General features: G+C 34.3%; 1 protein-coding gene across 1 annotated transcript in view; it reads left to right on the forward strand.

Moving 5' to 3' along the window:
- Positions 1-17,195, forward strand: part of CSMD1 (CUB and Sushi multiple domains 1) — a 1,117,781-nt gene that overhangs the window by 802,809 nt on the left and 297,777 nt on the right. The window contains exon 11 of the mRNA XM_039568608.1: positions 14,852-14,955. Within this exon, the coding sequence (XP_039424542.1) occupies positions 14,852-14,955 (104 nt within the window). The remainder of the gene's footprint in view (positions 1-14,851; positions 14,956-17,195) is intronic.

Genomic DNA, 17,195 nt, shown 5'->3' on the forward strand with positions numbered 1-17,195 from the left:
ATGAAGAACCTCCCAAACCTAGTGAAGCTGTTAAACATATTTGTCAGTATGCATTATTTAACCATGTACATGTTAGTGTATATTGACTATGCGGGATTTTTTTTTTTTTGTACAGGTAGGAAAAACTGTTGTGTGTTTGGTGGTTCTAGTTAGTTATATTCTGAAGTCCAAAACTGCTTTTGACTAAGTGTATCTGAAAATCTGTTGCATCCAATATTACACTTTCAGTGTCCATGTCTCAAGTGAGCACTGAGGCAGTTTGCCCAAGGGAACATAGATCTCAGTGGGAATGAGCAGGTGTGTGTTTTTCAAGGCTTTAACATTCATACACAAAATCCAATTACATGGCCACAATGGGTTTGATTCATGCCTGCTTTACGTCTTTTCATCTACAGTTGCATGTTTTAACAGGCCTCTAACATCTGTGCTTTAAGTGACTGTCATGCATTTAACCATGTTTCTATTTCAGCTCATCTGAGTGTCAATCTCTTCCAGGATGTAGATGATCTGTTTTTGCATCAACAGGTGATGCATGCTGAGCAGAGCAGGAAACTGCCATTCTTCTTGCTGCACTCCATGTCAAATTTCAGTCATAAAATCCTGTGAGATGTTGAAATAATTAGAAGAAGGTGGGACCCCAATGCTGTAATAAAACTTCCTTTCATCATCTCATTAAATTCTGAACAAAAAATTTGCAGATCCCACAGAGTCAACCTCACTCAGGAAGATGGATTTTCTTTCTAGTTTTGTTACAGGCAAACATGATTGTTTAAATTGTCTAAATTTTTTCATCAACTGGGGAGGAGAAGACAAAAATGTAATCATTGAAATTTTGCATGATATCACACACCATGGCACAAAACTTGGGTGCTATATGATTGCATGATTTATGATTTATCAGACTCAGATGGCTGTGTCTGATTTCTTTATTTATTTGGATTTTAGGTATGTTGGGGTACATCTGAGTTCATAGTTTTGCTCTTAATTTTGTTTTGTAAAGTCCTGTGATTTCATGTAACTGAAGTAATAATAGAACTCTTTGTACTATGAATATAAAACATTTTGTGACAGGGAAATAACTAACTGAAAGATCTTTTGTAATTGAGAGCATGTGAATGACACATCAGAAGATCTAAACATCTTTTGGCTTGTTCTTTATCACTGTGTTTTGTTGAACATTTCAACTATTTTTGTAGAAAGAAAGTTTATATGGTGGAGACAACCCTTTGCTTCACATATTGAAGCAATTTCATTTAGTTTTTACTTAAAATACATATTTAATGAGACAAGAAAACCTAGCCATATAAAAGCCAAATTAATCTTACAGTTCTAATTTTCAAAATCATAATCACTGCAACTATTTCACTATAAAACCACTTGTGCAACCTGATGTAATGTTAAACAAGTATCTCCTTACTGACATTATTACAGAGCCTCTTCCCTTTCATATTTTTCTTTAATGGTGCATAAGCAATTGTGCCTGGAGTCCTAAGTACAGTTCTTTTATTAATTTCCATTCATGGCAGAATTGGGCAGTTCACATCATAGATCTTTTATTATTGCTTCAGTCATTTAAGACTGTCCTTCCCTCAGGGGGGGAAGTGGAGAGGGAGATGTGAGCTCTTCTCCCTGGTATTCAGGGATAAGACTTGTGGGAATGGTTCAAAACCATGCCAGGGGAGGTTTAGACTGGACATCACAAAGCATTTCTTTATCAAGAGGAGGGTCGAACAGTGGAACAAGCTTCTTAGAGTGGTTCTAGTGTATGCCCCAAGCCTGTCAGTGTTAAGACAGTTTGAAAAATGCCCTTAATAATGTAGGTTAACTTTAGGTCAGCCCTGAAGTGGTCAGGCAGCTGGACAAGATGATTGTTGTATGTATTTTTCTACTGAACTGTTCTATTCTATTCTATTCTATTCTATTCTATTCTATTCTATTCTATTCTGCCTGTATCTATTCTACCTTTATCTATTATTCTACACTATCCTATGCTACCCCTGTCCTACTCCTATCCTATCCTATCCTATCCTATCCTATCCTATCCTATCCCTGATAACAAAGTCCATATTACATGCGTTGCTATATGTTCTTGTCTTAAGGGAAAAAAGGTCACCAATATGTTATTAAGCATTGAAGATGTCAAAGAACATCTATTACACTTTAAATTTTGTTTTATCTTGCTAAAAATACGTTTTTAATTTTCATTTCAGGTTTTAAAGACTTAATACCATTTCTTGATCAAATATTAAAAAGTAGTTTTAGCCTTCAGGGATATTTTGTAATTTGCTTTTGTTCTAAAGTGCTAGGACACAGTTATATCGTGTCTTTTCAAGCTCTTTGATACAATGCTGTTATTGTTGCTCAAGATAGATCAGTTTTTTGAGGACTAAACCTGAATATGATTTATCAAAATGCTTCTCCCAGCCCCCAAAACTGCATTGCAAAGTCTCATTCTTAATCTCTTTGAGATAAAATTATATAATGCCAGTGTCAGAATTTATGTTAAATATAAAAAATGCGTGCGGTACTTATACATTGTTACAGAAACAAAAGAAGAAATTGCAGGAACATCAGAACACTGGATTTTTAATTAGCTAAAAAAAGGAAAAAGGAAATATATAACTCCACCAAGGGCTTTTTGGTTTGCAGATTTCATTGACATGCAAGTCAAATTTGAACTGTTCTTGTATCTTAAAAGTGACTTTATGTGGTCACTGACCCAGCTTGTCTGAAGTATGGTTTCCATTGTATATAATTTTCTAGACAATATATCTTCATGTTTCTATGTCAATAAGAATTTCAACAAGAAAGTAACCGAGCACACATCTTTGGAAGCAAATTAATATTTAAAACTTAAAAAAAAGTCTTTGAAATACATCTTTAAAGATATTCTTCCCTTTTTTTCCTACTACTTCATTGATAGCACAATCTTCTGTTGAGTAATTTTTTTTTTTTTCCTGGGGTAATTTATTTATACGTTTTACACTGATTTAAATTAAGTCATATACTACTGCGGAGGGAAAATTGCACCTATCCTTAACTACTATTCTCTTTACATTTTAATGGTGTTTTTACATAATCTCTCCATTAAATATTCATTACAGATGATGTCTAAGCAAACTGACAGAAACTGTTCTGTTTACCCATTTATAATTTGAATTAGAGCCAATTAATGATGTCCACCCAAATGTGTTCTTACAGGGGACTATGACCAGCATATTTGAGCAGATTGCCATATGGTTTTGATACTAGGAACCGGAGATCATCTTCACCGATTCTGGTATATTTTTTCAGGTCAGGAACAATACAGGTCAAGAACAGCTCTACTCAAGTGCTTACAAAAACAAAGACATAAAATCAAGGCAGACTATAAAAGAATCAGGCCTGTAATCATTAAAGTCAATCATATTTGCCACTTTCTCGTAATACATATAAACCTCATGGCACAGGATGAAAATAAATATATTCATTATCACTGAGAGCCAAGGGACATTTTCAACATAAGCAGAGGATTTGAGAAAGTACATTCAGGTGTGGGAGATTAGATTTTAAAGCCAAGGCAGGTAGGCTTTAATTACCAAAAAGATTAAATATGTAATTAGGTTTTGTGTTGTGCTTTTTATTTTTGGAAATTTAAACCATGAGAAGCATTGCTGAACAAGGTTCAAAATGTATATGCTGTCATCAGTCTCATTATTTTTATGACTTTTGGATGAAAGGATTTTGTTTTCTCACCATGATCACTAAGAGAAGATTAATATTTACTATAGAGTGGGGAAACACAAAAGGTGGAAAGGATTTTAGGTGTGAGAAATAAAAGCAGGCTTCAGAAAATAAAGCAAAGGACTTAGAATTCAGCTTTGCCTGGGAAAAACTAGAAGAAGATACAGTTATGCAGCACTAAGGACATTAAAACAATGGTTAGGGTTTCTAAGTTTGGCTTAGATTTTGGAGTTGTAAAAAATATGTTTAGCAAGATTGCTACAGTGCGGATACTGTAACACGCCTATATCAAACCAGGAATCCCGTGGAAAGGAAATATGCATGGACAGATAGATTCTTGCTAGCTGTTTCAGAGAGATGTTTATTTCTCCAGCCGCATGGCCGGGGCTCTGCCGAGGAACTGTTCCAGTCACGGGACCAAGGGTCCTTCTGCCCGCGCAGGGAACACAAACCAACCCATGGGGACGAGGCTGAGCAGGGGCAGGGAAGCCCCGTGTCTGTGCCCTCAGGGCCCCTCTCCCAGGGCTCCATGGCAGGGGAGGGACCCCAACACAAGATAGATAAGTTTAAGCCTTATAATGGAATATTGTATATTGTTATGTTAAGGCATAACAAGTGAGCATTGTGTTTAACAGTTGCATGTGCGCTGTTTGTGGTTGGATAAGACATCTGTCTGTAACTTTTAGAAGCATGCTGATTGGCTAAGAAGCTTTTAAGAATGCTTTGCAACTAGGAAACATTTGGATGTCTCGGACGTGTGAGCCTAGTACTATCTCTTGTGAGACTGATGCCGAAATAAAATAATAAAAGACTCTTGGAACGCTTGTCTGGGCTCCCCATCCTGTTTGTCAGAGATCACTGACATAATGGTGCCCCATGTGAGGATCGAACTGATGCTGAAATAAAATAATAAAAAGCTCTTGGAACGCTTGTCTGGGCTCCCCATCCTGTTTGTCGGAGATCGCCGACACTATAGCTGAACGCAAAGAGCTTCATAAGTAATTTTACTAAAAGTAATTTTAATGTTTCAGTTTTCCTATATAGCTGTGGTGGGTTGATCTTGCCTGGCTGCCAGGTGCCCACCAAGCTGCTTTCTTGCTCCTTCTCCTCATCAGGACGGGGGGGGAGAAAATAAGATAAAGAAGCTCATGTGTCAAGGTAAGGACAGGGAGACTGCTCACAAATTAGGCAAAATAGATTCAGCTTGGGGAAGATTAATTTATAGACAATTAAAAATAGAGTAGGATGGTGAGAAATGACAATAAAAACTTTTTCTCAAGTCAAACTCTTCTGCATCCTTCCTGACTGAATGGTGAAGGGGTGTGGGGAATATGGGCTGCAGTCAATCCATTAACAGTTCCTCTCTGCCACTCTTTCTTCACACTTGTTTCCTGCTCTATTGCAGGGTCCCTCTTTTGGGATAGCAGTCATTCATAACTGCTTGAATGTGGGTCCTTCCCACAGCTGCAGTTTATGGCTCCTTTTCTTTTTATTTTTTCATGTAAAAATTGTAATTGTAAATTACAAAGCTTGTTGTCACATGCTAAGATTCTTATTACTTCCTAGACTGCAGGTTGAATTGAATTTTAGTTTATGAAAATAATGATAATAATACAGGGCATTATTCAGAAAGCAATTTGGTTTTTATTTCAAAAGTACACTGGGGCCAACAAGACATGTTGTTGTGTATTTTAAAAATACAGTAGGAAGAAAAGCTTAGAAGAGAATGCAACTTTCAAAGTCAATTTAAGTTAGTCTGTTAATATGAATGCCAAAATTTCATATTCATAACTTCTTGTTATTCATAATGTTAACACAGGGAAAAGTTATTTGCATCTTTTTATTCAGAACAAAGTTAACCTCAATGTATTTAAACTTTGTAGTGTATAATATTATCTAAAAACTGTCCAGATTTATGTAAAACCTTGATGTCCTGACAATGCAATGTCTATGTAGTATTACTGCACTTTTATTACAGGGATATACATTCATTCATAGTTCCCTCATGCTTATCATGTATATAAAAAATTTTGTGTGTATAAATGTATATATAAGCAATTTATATGTTGTAACATTGTAAATAAGAGTTTTTCTATATGAAGCACATTTTTTCTTTTACATCAAACACTTCAGTACACCAAAGATATAATTAATTTGTCCATCCTCAAGTATCTGTTAATGTATGAGATGCTCAGGTGTTCAAGATGTTGCAAGCAAGGCTAACGTGTATGACACAGGAAAATCCATATCCTTCTAGAGAGGCAGTTAGAAGTCAGACAAGATGCAAAGACATCTTATGTGACAGAAAATATCTGAGTGTGGACATCTGAATTTAGCCCAAAGAAAGAAACACTATATGCTGACACACTGCTTTGTTTTCCTCTTAAAATTCATTTCCATAAATACAACCTTCCATTAGCATCTGCTTTGTCAGAGTTTCTAACTTGGCTCAGTATGGCTCAGACCTTTTCCATTTCTATTTTAAATAGCATTAAACAGTAGTTGAACTCCAAGATTGTATACACTTCTGGCAAATAAATTTAACTGTCACATTGTAGTTTTCTGAGGCATTTCCTTCCATAAATATTTTGGCATTCCCTTTTACCTCTGGAGACTTTCCAGTATTCACTTCAATTGCCTTTTTGCACCATACAGTGTGATGGCAAGATCTGTCACCCTTCTAAATGAAATAGTTTGTGCTCTTGGAACAATTATGCTGTAATAACAAGAAATCAACAAGCTCAAGTACTCTACTTCTCGAAGAAAGCAGGTGTTTATGGACCTTTCTGCTACTGTTGACAGACGGTTAGTACTGCAGGAAATTATCTTTAAAACAAGTTTCATAGTGTTAGAATGCATGAAATAAAGGATTTACCCAACATGTTCAACCAAAAAATAGTATTGGACTTAGAACTACTTACTTCGTATTGATTTCCCATAGTTAGTGTTTTGTTTAAGGTCACAAATGCAAATCTGCTTTGTTATTTTGTTACTTTTATCTCCTGGATATTCCACGGGTCCACATGTCATTACAAAGGTGTTTGAATTCCCTCAGTGAATATTGTACAATGATGTTTGAGTTGGGACACATAGAATTAATTAGATTTTTTTTTTTAATTTTTCTGAAATTTCAATATTTGCCATATATGGTTCATATTTACATGAGGTTTAAGTAAGAAGAATTAAAATGTCAGAAAAGTCTTGAGGAATTATGCTGTTAAATAAGTAATTTTCAAGGACTTGAAATTGATTGCTTTAAGGACTACACAATAACAGTGGAGCTGAGATTTAACACTTCAGATTCCCGCATAGGGCTCTGTTTAGAGAATAGTTTGTGTATAGATGGATGTGCATCTTTGATATTTAAGCACTTCATGTAGACCTTTATTTCATGTGCTCTATCAAGCTTCATATGCACTTTATAAAATTAACCTAGTTTTTAAGGACTTGAGGAAGTAAGACAACAATCAAATGGGGTAAACCAAGTATGTCCAGCTTAAATTTCGGAGGCAAAAAAAAAAAAAGTGCTCATTTAATAAGTGATACTCTCAGCTTTTATTTAAGTCAGAGTTCTTATCTGGTAACTCATGTGTTCTTAGTTTATGTGTACTTTGTTTTTAACAAATGCTAGCTGGAGCTTTTAATTTTCAAATTTAAATAAAAGTATTTTCAGACCTTGTTTTGAACAACAAATCTAAAAGTATTTCTTTAAAATGTTTTGAAAATAATTTTCAAAGATACAATAAGCACAATTGGAATTATTTTTCATGAATGGCAAGTAAATAGATGCATGGTTTTTTGCCTTCCTTTCCATTGTTCAGTTAAAAAAAATGGCATAGTGTTTCTTTAAAGCTTATATTTCCATATTTGTTTCCAACTGACAGTTGGAGCAGCAGCAGGAGCAAAACTGAAAGCCATGTATTTGGCATTTTCCTTTGGCAGAAGATGAGAAATAGATCATCCTACTAAATCAGAGAGTTGTCTAAAATTGTCCAAAAGTGATAAATTCCAAACTTTTAGTGTGAACATATGAATAATTATCTCCTCTTGCGATTCTGCTTTTTATTGTTTTAATTTTATCTTTCAAACATAAATCAAGTATATTGATAATTCATTAAAAATATGGCTCACATAAATGTGAAACATTCATTGGGCTTTGGTATTTGAATTAAAATTTAAATTTTAATGCTGTATACTATTCTGTGTACTTAGAAATGGCAACATATTTGTATACATGTCAAACAAACCAAAAAGATAAGAAGGAAAATATTTCAATGGTAAAGATGGTAAAGTGAAATTCAACATGATGTTTAGGCACTATAGCTGAAGATTAAAATCTAACTTGGCAACAAGCTGCTTCTCTGACTGTGTAACAGATTGTGGCAGCTTTTTTAACTCTGAAATCATCATTGTGGGATTTTTTTTTTATGTCTCCCCCTACAGAAGAAACAAAACTGTGCTTAATAATGTGCTCATTCCCTTACTGTGGATGTATTTAAATTCCTTAAGTACATGATTAGTTATAGATCAAATTTACATAATCAACAGCTACCACTAAAAATGGCACTTCATAGTATCAAGAATTTTATTACCCTCATTGTTGCACTTAATTCTTTATGTTTTACAGTTTTAGCTTCCAGGACTGTATATCAATTCTTTTTATCTATATACATAATCAGAAAGTCCTTCCTTGTTGGAGTACTCTAAGATTAATGTCAAATCACTTCTTTTATTACAAAAAAAAATGAACTGATTTTTCTTAAGATTGTTCTTATTGTTTTCTTCTAAAGGTCTCAGATTATTTGGCCTTAATTAACTTGCTGAGGAAGGGCTGTGTTGGATATGGCAAGTACATTTGAAGTTATCTGTTATCACTGGCAATCCAAAGAAAGAAAAGCGGTCGAGAAAAAGACAACCTGTGTTTACTTACCAGAGGAATGTTCCAGGCATGGGGCAGTCACCTGGTGATAGTCATTACAAAACAAACTGTTGGATTTTTTAAATTATTATTATTTTTTGTGATTTTACTATTTTTTTCTCCTTTTTTTTTTAATGGCATCAGCACTTTTGGTTTTACATTATTACTATTATATGATATATTACTACTGTTATTTCCTTCTTATCTTTATTTAAATTCTACCAGGTGTGGTTATTAGGGTAATTTTCAAGTCATTAGTGGGGGCTAAAAGGAAAATAAATTCCTGAAAATGAGGAACATAAATTATGTCAATATTGAAAAATAAGCAAATTTCTTTTTTTAATTGCTTTTTAAGTAACTGCAATTGTTGGATAATGGTAGTACCAAAAGCCTTCAACATTTCTTTAAAATAATGAACAGAATAATCCAAGTGTTTTCAATACATTTGCAGTCATTCAACAAAAACTGGAGGAATTAAAATTTTACAGGACAGGCCCTTGTATTTGGCATAAAGTTTATTTTGTCTGGTTGGAGCCTATTTTAACCTGGTATTTATGAGTTATTCATTTTGCATCTTATTAATTGCAGCTGTACCTATGCCAAATTATGAATAATGCTGCTGGGATAAATGGTTTACCTTTTCTAAGGGCTTTGAGGAAAAATAAATAACTTGATTTATAAAGGAATATGAAAAAAAAAGTTATGGCATCTTTCATAATTAATCACCCATAAAATTTGTGCATTAGAGTTACCTAGTTTTATTACTATTCGTAGTCGATTTTTTATGTTTCCTCTTCTGCTGGATTTTGACCATACTTACAGTGGCTCTTAAAACTTCAGGAGATATCACTGTAGGACAGGTGTGCTAGGGAAAGAGCAGAATTTTGAATGTTTTAAGGAATACTGGATTCTTCCATGTGTTCTCTAATACTGGTAACATCTTTTGACATTGCTTCTGTATTCTGTTGTTCTTTAAGTGAAGTAGATGCTCCAAACTGTGGTTTAAATGTCAACTTTAAGAATCATCTCCATTCTTCTAAAAATTTTTAAAAAGATTTAGGAATCTGAAAGACTACAGCAGTATTTCCATGTTTGTGTCTATAGCAATGCTTTCTTTTGCTTTCAAATCCCTTTGAGATGTCCATAAAAGAAATGACAGAGTAAAAAAATTTTGAATGCTCGTGTTACTTTCAATTTTTACATAGCAGCAGCAGGGAGAAGATGCAAAATAGGAAAATACTGTTACATTTGAAGTTAGTATGTCAATGAGATGGAATAACCTATGACAGCTGCAAACAGCTTTCATAAAAAGCCTTTAGAACTAACAGATTTTCTATTTATTATTTTAAAATTTCTAATCATGGATGCTCAGGACTATTTCCCTGATCTTAATGTATGATACTGTGGTTTTACTCAGGCAACAAATTCTCACTGCATTTTCTTATCTTTAAGAGATGTTCCTTCAAGCAGGCCCTGGGCTGGGTTTTTTTGTTGTTGTTGTTGTGGGGTTTTTTTGTTTTGTTTTGGTTTGGTTTTTTTTGTTCAGTTTGGGTTGGGTTGGTTTGTTTTTTTGGGGGGGGAGCAGGGAATAAGACACATTTCTACCAGTACATTTATGCTGTTTTGAAGTTGTTTGCTTGATCTGCTTGTAAACATAACAGATATCTTATGTAGAATTCTCATTGCTTCTTGCATCTTAAAACAAAATTCACTGCTCTTAATTTTACTTTCTATTTACTCTACTTAATGCATACATTTATAAGATATATAAAAAATAATAAAATAGGTCTTATTAGTAGATGTTTTAGAGATATAGCATTGCCATGTGCCCTATTGCTTCTTCCGGGCAGAATGTCCATACAGGCGTTTCCTACAACTCTGGTGCTGACTTTATCCACCACTTGCAATGGCAATTATGCCAGCAGAAATATAAACTATGGGAGTATCTAGGACAAAGGAAAATGTTTCAAATGAAAAAGTAATCATGACAAGAAATTCACTTGCAGAGTTTTCATATAGGTACTTCCTTAGGTGTCTCATATTTTTAAACTTATTTTTGTTTTCACAGTCTATCTAATAACAAGTAATCATTCTGAATTGCTTATAAGGGAATTTTGTCTCATATCTTTCAGAAAGCAAATAGGATCATTCTTCTGTAAGAAAAATGTAACTGATCATCCAGAAATAAATATAATATGTTTGGAAGCAATTTTTGTGTTTCCAGTTTTTCTAAATGAAAATTAATTCTTGTCTTCATTTAATCAGTTCATATTAAGTATATATAAATGGTGATGATCAAATTAGTACTACTGGAATTTTTGATTGCAAAACAAAATTGAATCTGGATAAGCACCTCAGAGCTGCTTTTTTACTCCCTCGGTATATAAATCAATATTGTTTAACCACATATGTGATTTATTTTGGTATATTGGGATATTATTAAATCCTCATAAGTTTTTCCCATGCTGAATTCACATCTATATCCATACAAAACTGTCTTGCATTCTTCCTCAAAAATAAGACAACAGACAAACCCCTGCCACCTGAAAAATCTTAAAAATTCTTCTGATGTTTCAAAGCTTTATCTACAGAAAAACTAATTTTAATAAAATATATATGTGTAAATACTAGTCTTCCATAGTCATCAGAACTCACATATACTCATTAGAAACAGTAATTCTAAATGGAAGTTTGCTCCACCTTAAGACAGGTAATATGACTTGTGTCAGTCTCACTTCAGTGCTTGGTAAAATTTTGGAGAAGATTATTCTGGGAATTATTGAAAAACACTGAAAAATCTTGAAGGACAATGCAGCCATTGGTCACAGCCAGCAGTTCTTTATGAGGGGAAAGTCCTGCTTGACATACTTAAGTTCCTTTTACGATAGGATAACCCACCTAGTTGATCAAGAGAAGCCAGTTGATGTGATCTTTTTGGATTTCAGTAAATCTTGTGATACTGTCTCTCACAGGATCCCTCTGGACACAGTGTCCAGCACACAGCTGGATAAACACATCATGTGATGGGTGAGCAACTGGCTCATGGGTCGGGCACAAGGGGTGACAGTGGCTAGGGTGACATCAGACTGGGGACCTGTCACTAGTGGAGTTGCACAGGACTCCATTCTTAGCCCAGTTCTCTCCCATATGGTGATAAATGACATGGATGCAGGACTGGAAGGGATACTGAGCAGATTTGCAGACGATACAAAACTGGGAGGAGCTGTTGACTTCCTCAAAGTCACAGAGGCCCTGCAGAGAGTCCTCGACAAATTAAAGAATTGGGCAATCACCAACCATATGAAGTTCAACTTGCCATAGGAATGGCAGTTGCTGGATCCTTTGCCTGGGTTGGAGCAATCCTGATTGTATGTACAGATGAGAAACTGGAAACTGAGCTGTGGAAAGGGACCTGGGGGTCCTGGTCAATGGCAAGTTGAACATGAGTCAGCAGTGCCCTGGAGCCAGGAGGGTCAACCGTGTCCTGGGGGGCATCGGGCACAGCAGCACCAGCTGGGCAAGGGAGGAGATTGTCCCACTCTGCTCTGCACTGGGGCAGCCTCACCTCGAGTTCTGGGTGGTGTTTTGGGCACTGCAAAATAAAAAGGACATTGAGCTAGAGATGGAGAGCATCCAAAGGAGGGCAGCAAAGATGGTGAAGGGCCTTGAGGGGAAGCTGTATGAGGAGCGGCTGAGGTCACTTGGGCTGTTCAGCCTGGAGGAGACTGAGGGGAGACCCCATTGCAGTTACAGCTTCCCTGTGAGGGGAAGAGGAGGGGCAGACACTGATCTCCTCTCTGTGGTGACCAGTGACAGGACCCGAGGGAATGGCCTGAAGCTGTATCAGGGGAGGTTTAGGTTGGATATTAGGAAAAGGGATATTAGGAAAAGGTTTTTCATGCAGAGGGTGGTTGGGCACTGGAACAGGCTCCCCAGGGAAGTAGTCACAGGACAAAGCCTGAAGGAGTTCAAGAAGCATTTGTGCAATGGTATCAGGCACACGGTGTGACTCTCAGGGCTCTCTTGTGCAGGGCCAGGAACTGGACTTAATGATCCTTGTGGGTTCTTTCCAACTCAGATTTTATGACAGAAAAGTGCCATTTTCTGTCCACTGACTGTGAAAAGAACAATGATTAGACTGGGTGCTTACTGTTTACATGGTAAAATTTAGTTTTTATGAGTCAGATTAAAGGAATTTAAGTTAGACCTCTTATCTCTCAAGCCATTTGATGGTTTTGCAAAAGATTTTATGTGTTAGCATAGAATAGCAATTATCATGGAAAAGAAGATAACACGATTTTGTTTAATAGTGTGTAATATATCTTCACAATGTATCTCCCATAAAGGAATGTTTCTTGTGACATTTCCTATCTGCTTAGCCAGAAGCTTAAAACTTTCATTTATGGTTTGTATCCAATTGCTTTTTTTCCCCCTAGCTTATTTTATTATTAAAGAGGTGAAAATTCATATTTTTTTTAATTGTAGTGTACAAGAATTTGTGAGTCTAACCAAATGTGTTATTTGCAGTCTAACCAAATGTATTTTTTAAATAATACATTACCATATATTTTCACAAAATATTGTATCAGGTTTCCTTCTCCATATGAAATAATAGTTGCATTAAAAGTCTTACAGTTATTTTTCTTCCCTGGAACAGCTCTCCTTTTGTGCTTCTACATTTTTTTCCCTCATTTTAGCTTTATTAGTCTTTTTTTAGTAATGAAATTTTGCATGTTAACCACTGATATAATCTAGGAATACTAGAAGGTACATCAGGAGCAGATGAAAATGTATATTCTTTTATCTGCAGCATATTGCCTGAAATTCTTATGATTATTGAAACAATGGACAACCAAGGCATGAGACCCAGCCAGCAGGGCTTTAGGAAAGGCAGATCCAACCTGATCTCCTTTTAGGTGACCCACCTAGTGGATGAAGGAAAGGCTGTGGATTTTATCTGCCCGTTGGCTTTTCTTTGGGTTACAAGCAGAAGCAACATAGTACAATGTAAAGATCACCTATTCAAGTAGTGCAAGTTCCTCTCTAAAGTTCATTGTACTAGGCTTTCCAATTCCAATACAGAAATGAGATGGGCTGGCTTTCTTTCTTAATACTGAGAAAATTTAAACAAGTAACTTAGCTTGGATGCTGCTTTTTACAGGGCTAAAATTTGAGTGAGATGAATTCTGCCTTGATGTTCACAATGTAATAAACTTAAGTGGATGGAAAACAGTTTTTTCATGTGTTGCTGCCAAAAAAGCAGCATAATAAGGCTTGTGCTGAAAGCTCAAATCTGACCCAAATGTTGTTTTTATCCACAAAATGGGAAAAAAAATTAACTGCATTACATGCAATGGCTGATGTTGTCTGAAAGCATACCCAGGAATATCTGTAAAAGTTAGTATAAAGATAAAATGAATAATTTTGTGGAAAATCACTGACTATCTGCACTTTCATGTCAAGTTGTTTGCAGAAAACTTTGTATCAAATTTAAAAAAAGGTACAATGTCTTAATATATGTATACATATATATCAGCTGCAACTACTCACCAATACTGAACTCTAAAATTGCTTGTTTTAGAAGTGTTCTTTTATACAAAGCTAAGTCCATTTTTATACTTTATCTTAAAAAATTGCAGTTTCATAAATACCTTTTGAAAGAATTCTGAGAGATAAATTTATCATTTTCTTGGAAATTCATGACTAGACATTGTGTGAAATTGCTGCTTAATGTTAGTAATTTATGCAAGGAAATTTGTGCTTTTGAATTTCTGTGCATCGGCCTCCTCCATCTTTTTATGAATTGGTAGTTCATATGTGTTACCTTGTTATTGTAGAATTCAACAGATAAGAATGTTTTAATATACTTCCAGTGCTAGCTATACAGTTTTTATATAGCTAGTACAGTTATAAAAGAGAAAAAAGATTTCTCACTACAATAATGAACAATTATCACCAGTTAGTGGTGACTGGTATCTTTAATATATGATACCTCTAAAGCATTATGGCAGTGACTTTGCTCCTAAGTATTAGAAGACACTGAAGTTTCTACACTTCTGCTCTTTCTAGGTATCTTTCAAGAATAAAAGTCTAACTGAAATAATTATTGCCTCATGACTTGATTTATGGTAGGCAAATAATTCAAGAACGGAGCAGGTTAGATAGCATGTGGGTATGTTTTGAAGTAACTGAGTTATTTAATTTTAATAGGTCATAAAGCTTGCTTTTGAAGAGTTTGAACTGGAAAGAGGCTATGATACTCTTACTGTTGGAGATGCTGGGAAAGTTGGTGATACCAGAACAGTGTTATATGTGTAAGTACGGAACTTCAAAAATTTTCCTTGGAAATTTGCTATCATGTTGTTTCTTCCAGGTCAGGATATATCTACTTAAATTTGCAATTTTAATCTATGGAATTTGATAATGAATGTAAGTGTAAAATTCAAGTACTGTCAAAGAAAATTGTTCATTACCAAGTTCATTCCAAATCCTTGGCAGCATCTTTATAGGCTTTAATATCAGGGACTAAAAACTGCGAATTGATTTCTTTAAAAGAAAAAAAAAGCTTCATTTAAAAAACAAGAACTACCTGTATATATCTAATTGTATTCACAAACCATTAGGGGAATAAAAAATAAAAGTCTTGGATTTCAGCAAAGAGTGTAAAATAAATAAGGTATGGATTAATTCAAAAATTTGTGTATTTAAAATTGGATTTGTGTATAAAATTTTCATGAAAGGATATAGTCCACATTTCAGTAAATTTAAACACACTTTATGGGATACTATAATATAATGTAATATATTTAAAGTGTTAGAATTTAGATAAATTTGAAGGAAAATTCCAGACTAGATAGCTACTCCTAATATACAGCTCTTCAATACTGTCTGGACTAATTGAAAGAATCTGTACAGAATAGTTAATCTCATCTACCTTAACCATATCATTTTTGTTGCATATGCTCATTTTTTCTTACTACATAATGAGAGCTTGTGGTTAACAAGATATTTTGGCTATACCTTTTAGTGGGTTAAGTTATCACATGAATCCTGATCACCAAACACAAAACAAAATTACAGATTTGATAAATTATCAATGACTAAATCAGAGAAACTAGCAGCCTTTATGTCTTAATAACATTACTTGACATTGCATAAAAATCTATTGGATAAAGACAGCATTGAACACATTTGATACAAAGAATCATTGTAATTTTATATTTTAAGGAAGTTTTAATCCATATAAATATTTGCCATGTTTCCGTAATCATAGCAAATGAGTGCTCTTAACACCCACACATTTTATTTTAAATTAATTAAAATATTTTGCAGGGACAAATCTGAGGACAATAATTTATATATGTATTGGTTTATGAATATATACATTTATTAATTGCTAATTTCTGAACCATGATATCAAAGTTCTTACAAAACCCCTAGATTAATTTGGCTTAAAAGTATGACAGAAAATTACTGAATTATTTGTTCAATGCTTGTGTTTCTTGGCTTTCATTACCAAGTAGCTGCTACTGAGTAAATTGAATTCTATATTCTGAGTATCTGAAAAAGAAAAAACAAAAATGAAAAAACTAACCAACCGAACAAAAAAACCCACAAACCACCAAACCTCTTTTAAGAGCTTATATATTATACTAACAAGAAAAATATGAACTGGGAATGGATTTCCACGTCTAAGTTTATTTTTTCTTGTATTTTTCAGACCAATTGTATAATGCAACAGTCCTTCTGGTGATGTTGATTTAACTACTTGTAACTATGACAAAAGGGTTTGCATTTTTTTATTTTGAATTGGGATACATTTTTGCTCATAGGGATCGCAAAACTCCTTAAGAGTCAAGTCTTTAAGTAGTAAATTTGCTATCCCAAACTGTTAATTCTGTTTGCTACACTGTGCATACTTCATATGTCAAAATTTGCCTTTTTAAAATTACGCGTCATATTCTTTTTTATACCTTTCCATTTGAAGCCATTTAGCCTGTGATTACTTATTCCACATTTATTTTCCATGACTGCACAAAAAATAAAATTTAAAAAAAATCGAAAATATTATTTGCTCATATTAATTGCTATTTTTTATCATCTTAAGAAGACAGCACCCCATAATAACATCACCTCACCTCCTATAACTTCTTTTCACTTTAATAATATTTTAAAGATCCCGTGGCAGACATCCACTTCTAAATACATCACTGGCATTTCTGGAACTAGTACAATGTTCTCACTAGAGAACACACTTTACTTCTAACCATTTCTTCAGTATATTTTTTGACTAAAATAGAAAATGTTTTATCCCTATCACTCCACAGCCTTTCACTTAGGATTACAGTACAGTGATCGTGTTGTCCCTACTATCTTTATTGTAAATTGTATGTTTGATGAAAGAGAGGCCTATGCGAATAAATTTATCTGCCTTTTGGGTTGTAAAATTAGCATTACTCTGAAAATCATTTGAGAAACTAAATGATTAATAATTGAAATACACTGGAAATACAGGAAGGTCCAAAGATGAAACTATAGTCTCACAATAATTAAT

The sequence above is a fragment of the Corvus cornix genome, chromosome 3 (assembly GCF_000738735.6).
Source record: "Corvus cornix cornix isolate S_Up_H32 chromosome 3, ASM73873v5, whole genome shotgun sequence".
Lineage (NCBI taxonomy): Eukaryota > Metazoa > Chordata > Aves > Passeriformes > Corvidae > Corvus > Corvus cornix.